This window comes from Sapajus apella, unplaced genomic scaffold (assembly GCF_009761245.1).
Source record: "Sapajus apella isolate SASKATOON/1434 unplaced genomic scaffold, GSC_monkey_1.0 scaffold80, whole genome shotgun sequence".
Classification (NCBI taxonomy): Eukaryota; Metazoa; Chordata; class Mammalia; order Primates; family Cebidae; genus Sapajus; species Sapajus apella.
The window spans coordinates 8,623,001-8,638,955 of NW_022437020.1; the positions used below are offsets into that span (position 1 = coordinate 8,623,001).

The 15,955-nt window shown below is 40.3% G+C and overlaps 1 protein-coding gene across 2 annotated transcripts in view; it reads right to left on the reverse strand.

Moving 5' to 3' along the window:
* Nucleotides 1–15,955, reverse strand: part of CERS3 (ceramide synthase 3) — a 108,493-nt gene that overhangs the window by 14,520 nt on the left and 78,018 nt on the right. For both annotated transcript variants that reach the window (XM_032252857.1, XM_032252858.1), the window contains one exon: nucleotides 15,367–15,520. In XM_032252857.1, coding sequence (XP_032108748.1) covers nucleotides 15,367–15,520 — 154 coding nt within the window. The remainder of the gene's footprint in view (nucleotides 1–15,366; nucleotides 15,521–15,955) is intronic.

Here is a 15,955-nt window from a genome sequence, read left to right on the forward strand (position 1 = left end):
AGTCTCTGGACTCTACCTGGGCTGATAGTCAGACTGCACTTGGGACAGGATGGTTGTCTGTCAGACCACAAACACTCTCTGGATTGCTACACTTCGTGAAAAGAAAAAGTTGCAGCAGAGGGTCACCTAAGGGTCTTTCAACTTCTAAAATTCCATGCTTTCAAATAACTTTGATTTCCCTAGTCTCTAAATTTCACAAGTAACTTTCAGTCCAGAAAGCAACTAAAATTACAAGTATGTGTCTCTTTATATAATAAATGGTTTTTTTAAAATAGTCAATTATTTTATAAAATAAATTGTGTTTTTGATTCTCCAAAAAAATGTGCTATTTAAAGAATTCTGTTTTTCTACAAAAGAAAGAATCTCAATGTGAATACTTTCAAGCCTGAATTTTTATCAGGTTTTATTTTCTTTTAGTACAGAACATCACAGTGTAATACAAAAGTCTACTACTTTGTTAATATTTTCAAGGTGGGAGTATTTGTTGAGGTCAGGCAAATTGACTTTACAAATCTGGGGAAGAGTATAGTGATCTCCACTTTTAAAAAAAAATAGACCCAGTAAATGGAGGGGCACTGTGAACACCTTTCCATTGGTGGAGAAGACACACGCAGCTGGTTTTCTCTACTTAATCTAGGAGATGTCAGCCTAGGATGCAAATTAGGATCTTCTAGGGGAAGAAGAGGACTGTTAAAAATTCCGTAGTCTGGATCTCACCTCCACGGATTTAACTGGTCTGTGCTGGGGACTGGCTGTATTTTTCTGTTAATGCTTTGCAAGCCCCTCTAGTTAGCAATAATCAACATAGCTATCAACATAGCAGTAATGAGTTGATCTGAAGCAAAAATCTGGAGTTCTGGGAGACTTTCTTAAGGGTATGAGGAGTATATCTTCTTGTATACTAGTCTTCAGTATAATTACAATCCTTTTCTGATTCAAAACATGTCAAACAAAAGAATTGCGTCTTTTCCATGAGGTGGCTTGTACAGAATACTCCTGAATTCCTTAACAGGTTTTCTCTTTTCTTTCTTTTCTTTCTCTTCTCTTCTCCTTTCTTTCTTTCCTTCTTTCTTTCCTTCTTTCCTTCCTTCCTTCCTTCCTTCCCTCCCTCCCTCCCTCCTTCTCTTCTCTTCTCTTTTTTCTTTTCTTTTCTTTCGACAGGGTCGCATTCTGTTTCCAGGCTAGACTGTGCAGTAACACAATCATAGCTCACTGAAGCCTCGACTTCCTAGGCTCAGGCAAACCTCCCGCCTCAGCCTCCCAAATAGCTAGGACTACAAACATGTACCACCACTCCTGGCTTCAAAAGACCTTTTAAACGAAAGGTCATTAGAATCATTTAAGCACCTGTCACCAAATGTCAGGCTTTCCGATTCTTAAAAAGGCTAGAATGATAACCTGATCAAGAAAACTGAAGTTTAACAAAAACGAAGATAACTTCCAACAAAAACAAAAAATCACCGCCAGCACCAGACAAATCCCCCAGTGGAGGAAACGCTGCTTAACAATAGCTCATGTGAAGACCTTGGAGGTGTAGTCAAGTCCAAGCTCAGGATGAATTAACAGCATAATGTGACGAACAGCAACAGAATACAAAACTAAGCTGCAGCAGTAGAAATAGGGTTTTCAGAAAAAGAGGAAACAGACCTGCTTGATTTTGTATTAGTCAGACCATATCTAGAAAACTGGGCTGACTTCTAGGTATAACATTTAAATAGTCTGGGTAAAATGGAACAGGAGAGTGATGAGGGAGGTGAAAAGACTCCATGGCATATCTCAGGAGGTATGTCTAAAAGAACTGTATGTATTTAGCCTGCAGAAACAGAGTCATGGAAGTGGTGTGGTAGGGCATGATGGCTGGTATCTAAGGAGCCACCACGTGGTTCCGTGCTGCCCTGCGGAGCTCTCCATGAGACATCATCAAGGTCACTTGCAAGGTATGCGGTATGAAATTTGTTGTTAAAAATAGTTCAAGTTCCTAAGTTTGCAAACGACTTGAGGACTTCCGGGCTGAAGAACAATGGTGGCAGCATGATTACAAATTTCCCCCCATTCTCCCCAAACAGCTGTAGAATCAACATGAACACATGCCTTCAGGTTTCCTAGGATACAAAGAACACTGTTCAGACTATCTATAAGGAGAAGAAAAAGTATATACAAATTCCCCTCTCTAGATGGCAGCCCATATCCAGTAACAGGTTAACGTCCAAATACAGAGGCTTAGCCCCCTTGCCTCAACTGGGTCATTTCTGAAGGGCCACCCAGCTCCAGAGCTCTCTGTAGGGTTGGTGGAGGCCTTGATTGCAGTCACATCAGAGTTCAACTTCTCCTTTTGCCTAGCCCATCTCCCTTCACTCCCTCACAGGTGTGGAAGCCCAGGGTATTTCCAGATCCTCCTGCATATGCATGGCCATACACGCGTGCGTGCATGCACACACACATATGTGTACATACACAAATATTCTTAAGTGATATGGCAGGAATAAACAGCAACAGAAGTCTCTGAAGTGGGCAAAGCTCGCCTCAGGCATTCACTACAGCCTTGCTGACTTTTTTTTTTTTTTTTTGAGACAGAGTTTCACTCATGTTACCCAGGCTGGAGTGCAATGGCGTGATCTCGGCTCACCGCAACCTCTGCCTCCTGGGTTCAGGCAATTCTCCTGCCTCAGCCTCCTGAGTAGCTGGGATTACAGGCATGCGCCACCATGCCCAGCTAATTTTTTGTATTTTTAGTAGAGACGGGGTTTCACCATGTTGGTCAGGTTGGTCTCGATCTCTTTACCTCGTGATCCACCCGCCTCGGCCTCCCAAAGTGCTGGGATTACAGGCTTGAGCCACCGTGCCCGGCCTTGCTGACTTTTATACCCCCTCACTACTCTCTTCCTCTGGACAGCCACGATCCTGGGGCCCTTTTGGAGCCTGGGCTTTCTCCATGTTCTTCATACCGTCTTGCACGCAGGTGAATTTAGAGGATACCATCCAAGCATTAAACAGGTAGCTGCCCACTGTAGCTCCCATGTAGGCCATGTTCTGACCTCAGTGCAGTCAGGCCTCCGTGGAGAACTCTGGGAGTGGATCTGGGTTTCCAACCCAGCTGGAGGACTCGGCAGAGGCAGTTCCGTTACTTTGAAAGATATGACCATGTTTCCAGGCTCATACTGAAGACATCCCAGAAGTATGCCACTTGCTTGGAGGAATCTTAAGGCCGAGGCCCACTGGAAAGGACAGGCATTCCATGATGTCTTAGGTCAGACATCCAGGGGATGGGCCATGGATCCACATGAAGAGTACATGCCCAGGACTGCATTGCTCAGGACTTCCTGGGCCCGCCACATGTGGCAAGGAGACAGCCTTTGAAGAATATAGCCCCTTTGAGAGTCCAGAGTTCCACAGATGGCATGCGTGCTGTTCCCAAATCAGAGCACAGATCAAGCCATCTGTATCATAAATCACTCAGGCACTAAAGCCCACATGATAAATCAAAATGAAAATGTTTGAAAAACTAGTTTCTTTTACCCACATCTACACACTGAATGAGCGTTCAGGAATAAGGTTTCTTTTGTGTCACACAAAGCTCTCCTCTGAGACTTAGGTAGCGGGGGTGGGGAGATGGCCACAGAGAGGATGTGGCCACAGAAAACAGTGGGAGATTAGCAGGGACAGTGCTGGCCAGCATGGGGCCTTCCTACAGCTGTTTTTACCAAGCTCTCTGGCCCGAGGGCCCATTAATAAAACTCTCACATCCTGCTGTGAATGTGCAGATTTATTAACAGGCCACGAACTGTGCCTATGCCCCAGTCTTAAAGTTTGGATTCCATATAAGACATCTGTGTGGGTGCGTCTGTTTCTCTACTAATAAAAAGGAGGCTGTTCCTTTCAAGATTGTATAAAAATTCATTTCATTTTGGGAAATGATGTTTAAAATCATGGGAACAAGGGATTTGGACTTGGTTCTTCCCCCTCCCTCACCCTCTTTTCCAACTTTATCAAGGCACAGTCGGTGCTTCTGGGGACATCACAGTCTACATTTGGGACAGAAAAAAGAGAGGCAGGATTGGAACCCCACTGATAGCAATGCCATGCTCTCAGGAAGCAGCTCTCATCTTAACAAGCCCTTTCATTTGCAACTGCCCCCACTGACTTCCTGCTGGCCAATTGACCTGAGTAGCCCAGCGCTTCCAAAGAACTACGTAGTATTTTGAAAACCATTGCCAGAAAACATATCAAGCAAAAAATTTAGCACACTGGAACTAATATGTGATAAACTGAGGATGGAAGATCTCTCGTGTAACTAAGTCCGTCCTGGGCGATTGCAGGGAAGAGAGTTCTGCTGTTGGAAACAGATGCCAGCAGCTAGAACCTCTGAAGAAACAGAGGGTACTGAAGAAACCTGCAATGAAAGACTGTTTTACACTGCCTAGCCATAGGCAGAAAACAGAAGCTGGACCTCCTCCTTACACCTTACACAAAAATTAACTCATGATGTATTAAAGACTTAAACATAAAACCTAAAACCATAAAAGCCCTAGGAGAAAACCTAGGCAAAACCACTCAGGACATAGGCATGGGCAAAGACTTTATGACTAAAACACCAAAAGCAACGGCAACAAAAGCCAGAATTGACAAATGGGATCTAATTAAACTAAAGAGCTTCTGCAGAGCAAAGGAAGCTAGCATCAGAATAAACAGGCAACCTACAGAAAGGGAGAAAAATTTTGCAATCTATCCATCTGACAAAGCGCTAATATCCAGAATCTACAAGGAACTTAAACAAACTTAAAAGAAAAAAAAGCACACAATCCCATCAAAAAGTGGGTGAGGGATATGAGCAGACACTTCTCAAAAGAAAATATGCTGTTGTCATCAGCAACAGAGAGAGATATTGCAACATCTAAATGTGGTAATCATGACAATCCTAGGGGAAGCGGCATCACATTAGGAAAAGAAGATGGAAGACTTTCCAAATAGCTTGAAAGAGATATCAAACATCCCAGTATAAGAAAATGTCCAGGCCGGGCGCAGTGGCTCACACCCGTAATCCTAGCACTTTGGGAGGCCAAGGCAGGCAGATTGCTTGAGCCCTGAAGTTGAGACTAGCCTGGGCAACATGTCAAAACACCATCTCTACAAAAATTACAAAAATTAGCCAGGTGTGGTGCACATGCCTGTGGTTCCAGCTACTTGGGAGGCTGAGGTGGGAGGATCATTTGACCCCAGGAGGTGGAGGATGTAGTGAGCAGAGATGGTCACTGCACTACAGCCCTGGTGACAGAATAAGATCGTCTCAAAAAAATTAAAAAAAAAAAAAAATCAAAAACGGAAATGTCTGAACAATGTTATCCTAGGGCAGGGAAAAGATATCTAATTGAAAACTAGGTCACTGTTTTGCAAGACCTTTCAGAAGCCCCTTTACCCCTCTGAGCCTTCACTTGATCAACTGGCAGAGGAACCCTTCTTTTCAGTTTGGTGCTGCTTCCATCTCAGAGTGCAAATGTGTGGTTGGGTCTTCTTCTGAGCTCTCATCTGGGTGCCTGTGTTGTACCTGTCGGTCTAACCTGGAGACCTCCCAGTCAAGGACAAAGTGCTTCTATGGGGTTAGGAGACCTGGGAAGAGGCCAGTTTATCCATGAGCCCTGCTTCCCACTCATAGAACATTTTCTTGCTTTTATTATCTTTGAGCCATGCAGATGGCTGCCTATTCAACTTCAGCTTCTTATAAACAACTCTACCCATTATAAAAACTCAGGCTTATGATTGTTTTAAGACAGAAAAATCCCCTAATGGAGATACCATTAATGAGATTTTCTAGAACGCCCTCTATGAAATTAATTCATTGAATTAATACATTGATTACTTGTTAATCAATTATCTGTAAAGTAATTAATTCAATTACTTGTAAAGTGATGATAAAAAACACTGATTAAGACTGAACAAGGTAGAAGATACCATTATGAAATTCATGAGAGGCCAGCGCAGTGGCTCACGCCTGTAATCCCAGCAACTTGGGAGGCTGAGGTAGATGGATCATTTGATCACTTGAGCTCAGGAGTCTGAGACCAGCCTGGCCAACATGGTAAAACCCCATCTCTGCTAAAAATATAAAAATTAGCCAGGTATGATGATGCACACCTGTAATCCCAGCTATTCAGGGGGCTAAGGCAGGAGAATCACTTGAACCTGGGAGGCAGAGGTTGCAGTGAGCCAGGATCATACCACTGCACTCCAATCTGGGCGACACAGCAAGACAAAGAAAGGAAAGAAAGAAAGAAAGAGAAAGAGAGAGAAAGAAAGAGACGGAAGGCCGGGCGCGGTGGCTCAAGCCTGTAATCCCAGCACTTTGGGAGGCCGAGGCGGGTGGATCACGAGGTCAAGAGATCGAGACCATCCTGGTCAACATGGTGAAACCCCGTCTCTACTAAAAATACAAAAAATTAGCTGGGCATGGTGGTGCGTGCCTGTAATCCCAGCTACTCGGGAGGCTGAGGCAGGAGAATTGCCTGAACCCAGGAGGCGGAAGTTGCGGTGAGCCGAGATCGCGCCATTGCACTCCAGCCTGGGTAACAAGAGCGAAACTCCGTCTCAAAAAAAAAAAAAGAAAGAGACGGAGAGAAAGAGAGAGAAAGAAAGAAGGGAGAGAGGGAGAGAAAAAAAGAAGGGAGGGAAAGAGAGAGAGAAATTCATGAGAGCTGAGCATCAGCCACACTAAACGCACACAGGAAGTATTAATATGTACTACTTGTGTTTTGAGGATGTATGTTCACAAATACAAAACCTCTGGGGAAGCAGGAGAGCTCAGGATTTGCAACATAGCCTCTGAAGCATCAGGCTTCATGGGGGTGAATCCTGCTGCTGTGTGACATTAGGCAAGTCATGCAACTTCTTCATGCCCCCTCGTTCTTAGAGGGGTGACAGCAGCTGTTCCACAGAGTCACCACGAGACTAAAGATCAGCAGAAATTCACATATGTCGACATCCGTGGCAAACTGCAATACGATAGCAAGGCCTTGCAGACAGGAGCCACGGTGTCTTCCTAGACATTAACGATGTCTTCGTAGACATCAGTGGCCTCTTCCAGTTCTAAAATTGTATGGGAATTACATTTTGTTGTTGAGCTAAATACACAGTGTGGAAGAACATTTAGATTTAAAATTCCTGAAGCCAAGCAACTTAGCACAGTTATTTTTATCATTACAAGTTTACAAATTATGCCGTTCCTTGAATAAATTGCCAAGCTAGTTAATCCATATAAATATTCAGAAATATAAAAATATAAGTTGATAGCATTTCTATCATTCTTTATTTCAACAATCAGTCTTTGTGGTATTTTTATAAAGTATTGTTCAGCAAAGTGCAGTTTTACATTCATTCTTATCTACTAGCAAAATAGGCTTAGAGGCTTCTTGGATATTACAGACTTTGTATTTCCTCCCTAACATGTTGACATCTTAGAGAATGTGTCAGAAATGATCACCTGGAATGTGAGTCATGAAAGTCGCCTGGCAGAAGACAGCTTAGAAAACTGTCACTGGAGCCTCTGCTTGCAAGTCAAGGACTCACAACGTCAGAGGCAGCACTGTTTGCCGGAGCAAAATGAAGAGGCTGGCTGAGACCCAACTGCCCGACAATGACTCATTCACAGGTTCTCTGCAGTTTGGAGTAGTAGTAATATTGATCATATTGATTACCTCATTAATAAAGGTATTAATTACTTAATTAATTAATTAATAAAGGTATTAATACCATTATCCTCATTTTACAGGTGAGGAAACCAAGGCAGTGAATGAAGTAATATACCCAAGACCACACTGCCAGCAAATGGGAGAGCTGAGGTTTGAATCTACACAGAACCTGTACTCTTAGCTTTCTAAGTGCTTTACTTAGAAGTGATCTGAGATTTTAAAAAATGAACAAAATACTTTCTTATGCTTTAAAAAAGTTCAAAAGTAAGTTAAAGGATTTATGCTACATTTTAATCTATGATCTTGATTACATATCAATTGGATTTTTTTTTTTTTTTTTTTTTTTGAGATGGAGTCTCACTCTGTCTCCCAGGCTGGTGTGGAGTACAGTGGTGTGATCTCAGCTCACTGAAACCTCTGCCTCCCAGATTCAAGTGATTCTTCCACTTCAGCCTCCCAAGTGGCTGGGATTACAGGTGTGTACCACCACACCCGGCTAACTTTTGTATTTTTAGTAGAGACAGGGCTTCACCATGTTGGCCAGGCTGGTCTCAAACTCCTGACCTCAGGGGATCCTCCCACCTCAGCCTCCCAAAGTGCTGGGATTACAGGCATGAGCCACTGCGCCCACCTGTATTCACTATTTATTCTTAATTTTTGAAATTTTTGTGAGCATATAGTGTGTGTTAATTTTTGAAATTTTTGTGAGCATATAGTGTGTGTGTGTGCATATATATATTCTAAACTGCAGAATTCTAAAGTACACACACACATACACATATATATTTAAATTTTGAAAATTTTTGAATACTATTTTTTAACTCCATACAAGTATTTTAAATTAATTTTCTAGTTATTTCTAGTTATTAATTTTCTTCCCTTAATTCAAATAAAGAAAAATTTAAAAGGTGAAGTGTTACAAGTTAAGAGACTCAAGTTCTAGTCTTCTCTTTGCCATGAAATTACTGTGTGAACTTGGTCTGGTCCTCAGTTTCCTCATGTTTATCAGTGTTCCTTTCTTTAGCTAAAACAGTTCAGTGTATGTAAAGTGTCATTCTATGAACTTAAGACATCCTGCCTGTTGAGTTGCAGATGGCTGGGGCAGGTTGCCAAGGGGCGAGTTTCTCCATCCTGCCTTTCATGGCTGCATGCTACAGTCCCCCCCCCCCGCACATCTTGATTATTCACTAGCACAAGATGTCACAGAGACATGTCTGAGTTGGCCAGGACCCAGGATGATATTTAGAAAGAAGAGAATAAAATCTTAAGGATCAAGTTTTCTTAAGTAATATCAAACAACATCATACTATGTTCCTTCTAATTTCCTCTCAAACCACTTCTCATGTTAGCAAAGCAAATGACAAGACAAATGTCAGCCTGTCACATTTTCTGATGTCATGTATGGGCTGGTAGCTCATCACAAAATCATCCATTTTATAGGAACTAGATATGTTTCAGTGCCAAGCCATGTTCTCAAGCAGCGGGATGCCTGCTAAGCAGGGCCCATATATGTTAGAGTCCTGAACTTACAGTGATATTTTTATTTTAAGACATTCAGGAGCAAAAGCAAATAGTAGAAGGTTGTCATTCATCAAATGCAATGATCTTATTCTTTAGGAAAAATAAGATGTGACTATTACCAAAAATGCTATTTTTAGAAGTACAATCACCTTTTTTTGAGCCTGCCATGAAAATTCATGGAGATCAAGTATGATTAATGCATTATTTTGTAACTTGCCCAAAACAGGGTGGTTTGTTTTCCAAATTTCTTATCCTCTGCATATTTAAAGTTACTTACTGAGAGCTTTCCACGTGTAAGGAATTGAAGGGACAAATTTGCAATCTCTGTTACAAGATTTAAAAGCAATTTTTGGAGGGCTAGGAACGTCCGCAATTTCATTTTTAAAGTATCCAAGAATTTGTTGCCTTAGTAACAATTAAATGCATTAAATGCTAAATGCTTACTAAGTAGAGTTGAAATGGATTTCTTTGTTGTTCCTCTAAGAATTTTAACTCCAGCCCCTAGCCCTCTCCTCCCCTTTGCAATGAGACTATGCCTTCAAATATTGTTCTTTAAAAGGAGGCTTTATGGCTTTGGAGGAATCAGCTGATTTCACAGCCAGTTTTGCCACTGCTGTGGAAAGCAGAGTACACATGCAATCCAGTTGAAGTCATACAAACTACAAGGATTATGGCTGTGGGGGCCACCACAACTCCTGTCAAACTGCAATTGGAAACAGCTTTTCCAAAGTACAACATGAGAAATCAGGAATTCTTGTCCACAGCTCCCCAACCTGCTGGGTTTCTAATCAGGCCTGGCATGATCCATTAGGGATCAGACACAGGAAAATCACAATGATACTAGATTATCTTCTGTTTTCCAAGCTTCACTCCCCCGATCCCTTCCAAGCCTGTAATTATTGTCTCTCACCAGTTAATAAGGGAACTATTTCTGCATGGGGATAGGAGCTTCTGGAAGGCTGGGCCCAATCATTACAGGCTCAGTTCAGGGCCTTTTTCCTTCACACCAACTACTGCATGTGCAAATTGTGTAACTTATTTAACTTACCTCAGTTACTTCGACTTTATCAGTCACTTAGAGATAAGACAACTTTTTCAGAGATCATAGAAAAGCTATTTAGAACTTTAATAAACTAGAGCCATTCAATGAAAGTTTTTTTCTTGGCACTACAACTTTGAGGGAAAAAGTTGGCGCTCAGGAAAACAAGGTCATCAGTAATTTAGTTAAAGGAATGTTCTCAGGGTTTTTCTTTTTTTTAGATTAATCCAGATGTGGCCCAATTTCCCATACCTCTGTCAAGATCTAGCAGCTAAGAGATGGCAGAAAACTCAGAGGTCAATTATGTCAACTTCCATTTCCTTTGTCAACTCTTCAATGATCTTTGAGACACATTTACTAAAGTTGGAAAATGAAGTAATCAAAGAGTTGATTTTAAAACAAGCTTATCAAACTAACTGCCAGCATCCTTGGTACACACAAGTCACTCAATCTGATGATATAGTGCTGTATTATACATGGATAGTAAGACCTAAAAGTGAGCCAGCTGTAACTTTCAACTTGAAAGACCCTTAATTAAAACTCCCTTATGTAATCCAAAAATAAAATTCTAAGACAAATACCCTTGGCTGAGAGGGTGTCCATCAGGCAGCCGGCAACTAACCATAGCATACAGAATGTCCTGTGTTACACACAGGCTCCAGAGACTTGCTATAGAAGAAAAGATAAAAAGAGAATGTAACTCAAGGGACCAGAAAATGGGAGTCAGACACACCTCATTATGCACCCTGCTTCCTTTGCAACCCAGGCACAGCTGGCCATCAGTAACATTAAAACAGAGATCCTAAGACTGACTTTTGTAGCAATAAGACACCAAGTTCCGGCCTGACTCTAGCATAGCAGCACATGATAGATAGCAGCCCCTGAAAGAAATTGAAGTCTTTTACTCCAAAATATATTAGCACTGAAGGCAGCTACCTGGAGGCTTCATCTGCATGATGAAACCTTGGTCTCCACAACCCCTTATCTTAATCCGACATTCCTTTCCATTGATTTCAGCTCTTATCTAAAGAGTTATCTAATAACTCTTTCAACCAACTGCCAATCAGAAAAATCTTTGAGTCTGCCTGTGACCCCCACTTCCAGTTGTCTTGCCTTTAAAGACCAAAGCAATGTACATCTTACATGTATTGACTGATGACTTCTATCTCCTTAAAATGTCTAAAACCAGGTTGTAGCCCGACCACCCTGGGCATATGTTCTCAAGATCTCCTGGGGCTGTGTCATGGGCCACTGGATACTCATGTTTGGCTCAGGATAAATTTGTTCAAATATTTCCAGATATTGACTCTTTTCATCAACACTTAGATGCATGATTTCAAGACATAGCAGGAATGTGATTGTTGTTACCTACTTTAAAGGCTCAATTCAAACTCCATGACTCAATGAAACATTTCCCGTTCCCTTGAGTTAATTTCTCTTTTTATCTTTTCTTCCATAGCAAGTCTCTGGAGCCTGTATGTAACACAGGACATTCTGTATGCTATGGTTAGTTGCCAATAGGCGAACATTCCCCAATAGATGGGGGGCTCTTTCCCTAAAGTCAGGGATTATCTTATTAATCTCTGTTCTCTTTCCCTCACTGTGTCCTGGAATTAAAGCGCAGAATCTAATTCAAAACAACACAAACAAAAAACCTTCAATAGTCTAAAATTTCTAATCAATAGTCTAATCAATTTGTTATTATTTAGAGAAGATGTTTTCAGAAACGAAGTATAGTGTGTTCCTCCGCAGAGGAACTAAATAGTGAGTAGATAATCACACTTTGAACAGATCCTCTAAGAGAGTAATACAATTCAACAGAGAAGTGACAGGAAACACTTAAGGCAAAAAAGGAAAGCGAAGGCAAGACTGTCTGCTCATCTGGGAATCTGGAGACACTCCCCAATGTGGGAAAACGGTAAGAAAGAGATCCCAATGGTCCCCATGCCCATCATGGACTCCTGCAATCCTAGCCACAAGAGAGCCCCGCAACTCTCATGGGCCATAAGACTAACATAGAGAGCTGCCTAGAGTTGACACGAAAGCATTGCTCCATAGAAGGAGTGCACGCTAGGTCCCACACACCCAGCGAGCTCTAAGCAGCGACAGCATAGTGCCATTTTGAAAGACTAGCCTCCACCAAACTGCAGCCTGTGCTGAAGCAAGACAGTCCCTGCATCTTCACATTCCTGGATCCCCAATGACATTCCCCATGTGTGGACACTGCTGTGGCTGGCCATTGCCACCAGGGCTGAAGCATGAACCATGGACAGTGGCCCTGATACCTCCAGCAGTAGAGCCATCACACATATTTATGGGATGCCACTACCAGGGCCAAGGTGCAAGCCACTGGCAGTGACTCCACTGCCTTAGTAGTAGAGTCATCATGCACTCAAAAGTGTCCTAAGGACGGGTTACCCTATCCAACATAAGGACCCAACAACGTAAAAACACTACAGCCCAATATCCCTGATGAATATAAACATAAAAAATTCTCAATAAAATACTAGCAAGACAAATCTAACAGTACAACAAAAAGATAACGTACCATGACCAAGTGGGATTCACCCCAGGGATGCAAGTTTGGTTCAGTATAAACAAATAAATAAATGTGATACATTACATTGACAGAATGTAGAACAAAATCTATATGATCATCTCAATAGACACAGAAAAACCACTTCATAAAATTCAGCATCCTTCTATGATAAAAACTCTCAAAAAACCAGTCATAGAGGGAACATACCTGAACATAATGAAGGGCATGTATGACAAATTCATAGCTAACATCATAATAAATGGGGAAAGGCTTACCTTTCCTTTAAAAACTAGAACAAGACAAAGATGCTCACTTTGCTAATCCTATTCAACATAGTACTGAATGTCAAAGTCAGAGCAATCAGGCAAGAGACAGAAATAAAAGGCATCCAAATTAGAAAAGAGGATATAAAATTGTCCCTTTGCAGATGGCATGATCTTATATCTAGAAACACCTAAAGACTTCACCAAAAAAGCCTTAGATCTAATAAATAAATTCAGTAAATTTACAGAATACAAATTCAACCTAAAAAAGTGTGTCTACATATGAACAACACACTAGCTGAAAAAGAATTCAATAAGGCAATCCCATTTATAATAACTATAAAAATACATAGGACTAAATTTAACCAAGGAGGTAAAAGACTTCTACAAGGAAAACTACAAAACACTGATTTTTAAGAATTGAAGAGGACATAAACAAATGAAAAGACAGCCCATTCTCATGGATTAGAAAAATTATTATCATTAAAATGACCAGACTGCACAAAGCAATCTACAGATTCAATCCAATCCCTACCAAGGTAGCAATGTTGCCAAGGCATAGCAGCTCAGACCTGTAATTCCAGCACTTTGGGGGGCCGAAGCAAGAGGATCGCTCGTCAGGAGTTTGAAACCAGCCTGGAAAACATAGAGACCCCATTGCTACAAAAATTTTTAAAAATTAGCGAAGTGTGGTGGCATGTGCCTGTAGTCGAGCTACCTCGAGAAGCTGAAGTGGGAGGACTATTTGATCCTGGGAGATTGAGGCAGCAGTGAGTCATAATCATGCCACTGCACTCTAGCCTTGAAGACAGAGGAAGACACTGACAAAAAAAAAAAAAAAAAAAAGATACCAATGCCATTTTTCACAGAAATAAAGAAAATGCATACATTGGGGAAAAGGACACTTTCTTCAATAAATGGTGTGGGGAAAATTGTATATCCACATACAGAAGCTTGAAACTAGACCTCTATCTCTCACCATATACAAAAGTCAACTCAAGATGGATGACAAACTTAAACATAAGACCTCAAAACATAGAACTACTTGAAGAATACATAAGGGAAATACTTCAGAGCATTGGTCTAGGCAAAGATTCAATGGCTAAGACCTCAAAAGCACAGGCAACAAAAACAAAAATAGACAAATGGGACTATATTAAACTAAGAAGCTTCTGCTCAGCAAAGGAAACAATCAATATACTGAGGAGACAACCTGTTGAATGGGAAAAAATATTTGCAAATTATTCATCTCATAATGGACTAACATCCAGACTATACAGGAAACTCAAACAGCTCAACAGTAAAGCAAGAACAACAACAAATAATAATAACAATAATAATAATAATTACATTAAAAGGGGGCAAAGAACATGAATAAATATTTCTAAAGAAAAAACACACAATGGCCAGAAGTTATATGAAAAAATGCTCAACATCACTAATCATCAGGGAAATATGCAAGTCACATACACTGAGATATCACCTCACCCCAGTTAAAACTGTTATTATTAAAAAGACAAAAAGTGATTGATAGATGCTGGTGAGAATGAAAAGAAGAGAGAACTCTGATACACTGTTTGTGGGAACATAAATTAGTGCAATCTTATGGAAAACAGTATGCAGATTTCTCAAAAACTAAATGTAGAATTACCATATGACCCAGCAATCTCACTACTGGATATTTATCCAAAGGAAAAGAAATCAATATATCAAAGAGTAGAATGATAGGCTCCATCCAGGTGGAAGGGTATGTTGGTTGGGTTGGGGAGAAGATGAAGAGAGGTTGGGTAATAGGTAAAAACTTATCGTTAGATAAAAGGAACAAGTTCTAACATTTGGTAGCAGGTATCTATAGCTACAACAATACATTGTTTATTTCAAAATAGCTGGAAGAGAGGACTTGAAACGTTCCCAACACTTAGAGATGATAAATACTCAAGATGATGGATACCACAATGCCCTGACTACACATTCTATGCATGTACAAAATATCATATAAATATGCACATATATTACATATCAATGAACAAAAGTTTAAAATTTTTCTTCAAACATAAAAACAAACAGCAACCAATTTTTGGAATTTTTGACATTTTTTAAATGTCAAAGTAATGTATTTTCTAATAAAAGCAGTTTCTTCAAAGCACCTTAAAGACCTACTTATGAAAAATCCAGCTCTATTTTACCAAAATTTTAATCAAATCAAGAAAAAAGAATTCTGTTTAAAACTATGAATTAACTTGAACATTCAACAGTCTGGGCCTCACCATTAACCTGGCAATGACATTCACTCACTAAGAGCAATAATATTTGGACAGTCCTTACCTTCATGAATATACATCTGTTGAGCATCTTCAAGATGTAATAACCCCAGTAAAGGTGAAGGACCTGCAAGATGATGAGCTGTAGGTTGAGGAAGATGTATGAAAAGAAAGGTTCGAGGTAATACATAGGTATAATCAGCGTGCAATATAAAATCCTGAAACACCAAACAGATGAGAGACTTTCATTACAACCAAAGGACTTACGAATTTTCAATAATAAAACATATACTTTTTCTCCTAAGCCATACATTTATTTCATTTCTAATAATGCCTAGGAAATTATTGAAAGAAAAGATACAATAATATTATCTTAAATATCATTACTGGCAAGCAATAAAAAAATATAATTTGTCTTCCTGAATAAAAGTTAAAGAAAACAGCATTTTTATTACCCAGTGTTTAAACTAGAATGTTTCTGAACCTCAGTTTCCTCTTTTCAAACAAGATCATACACTAACCATTTTTATCTTTCAGTGATGGGGTTAGAGGATGTTGAAGAACAAATAAGATAATGCATGTTTATACAAGGTCATTATTGCCTTAAAACACAATCTCATTTATTTGGCATCAAAGATGAATATAGAATGCTA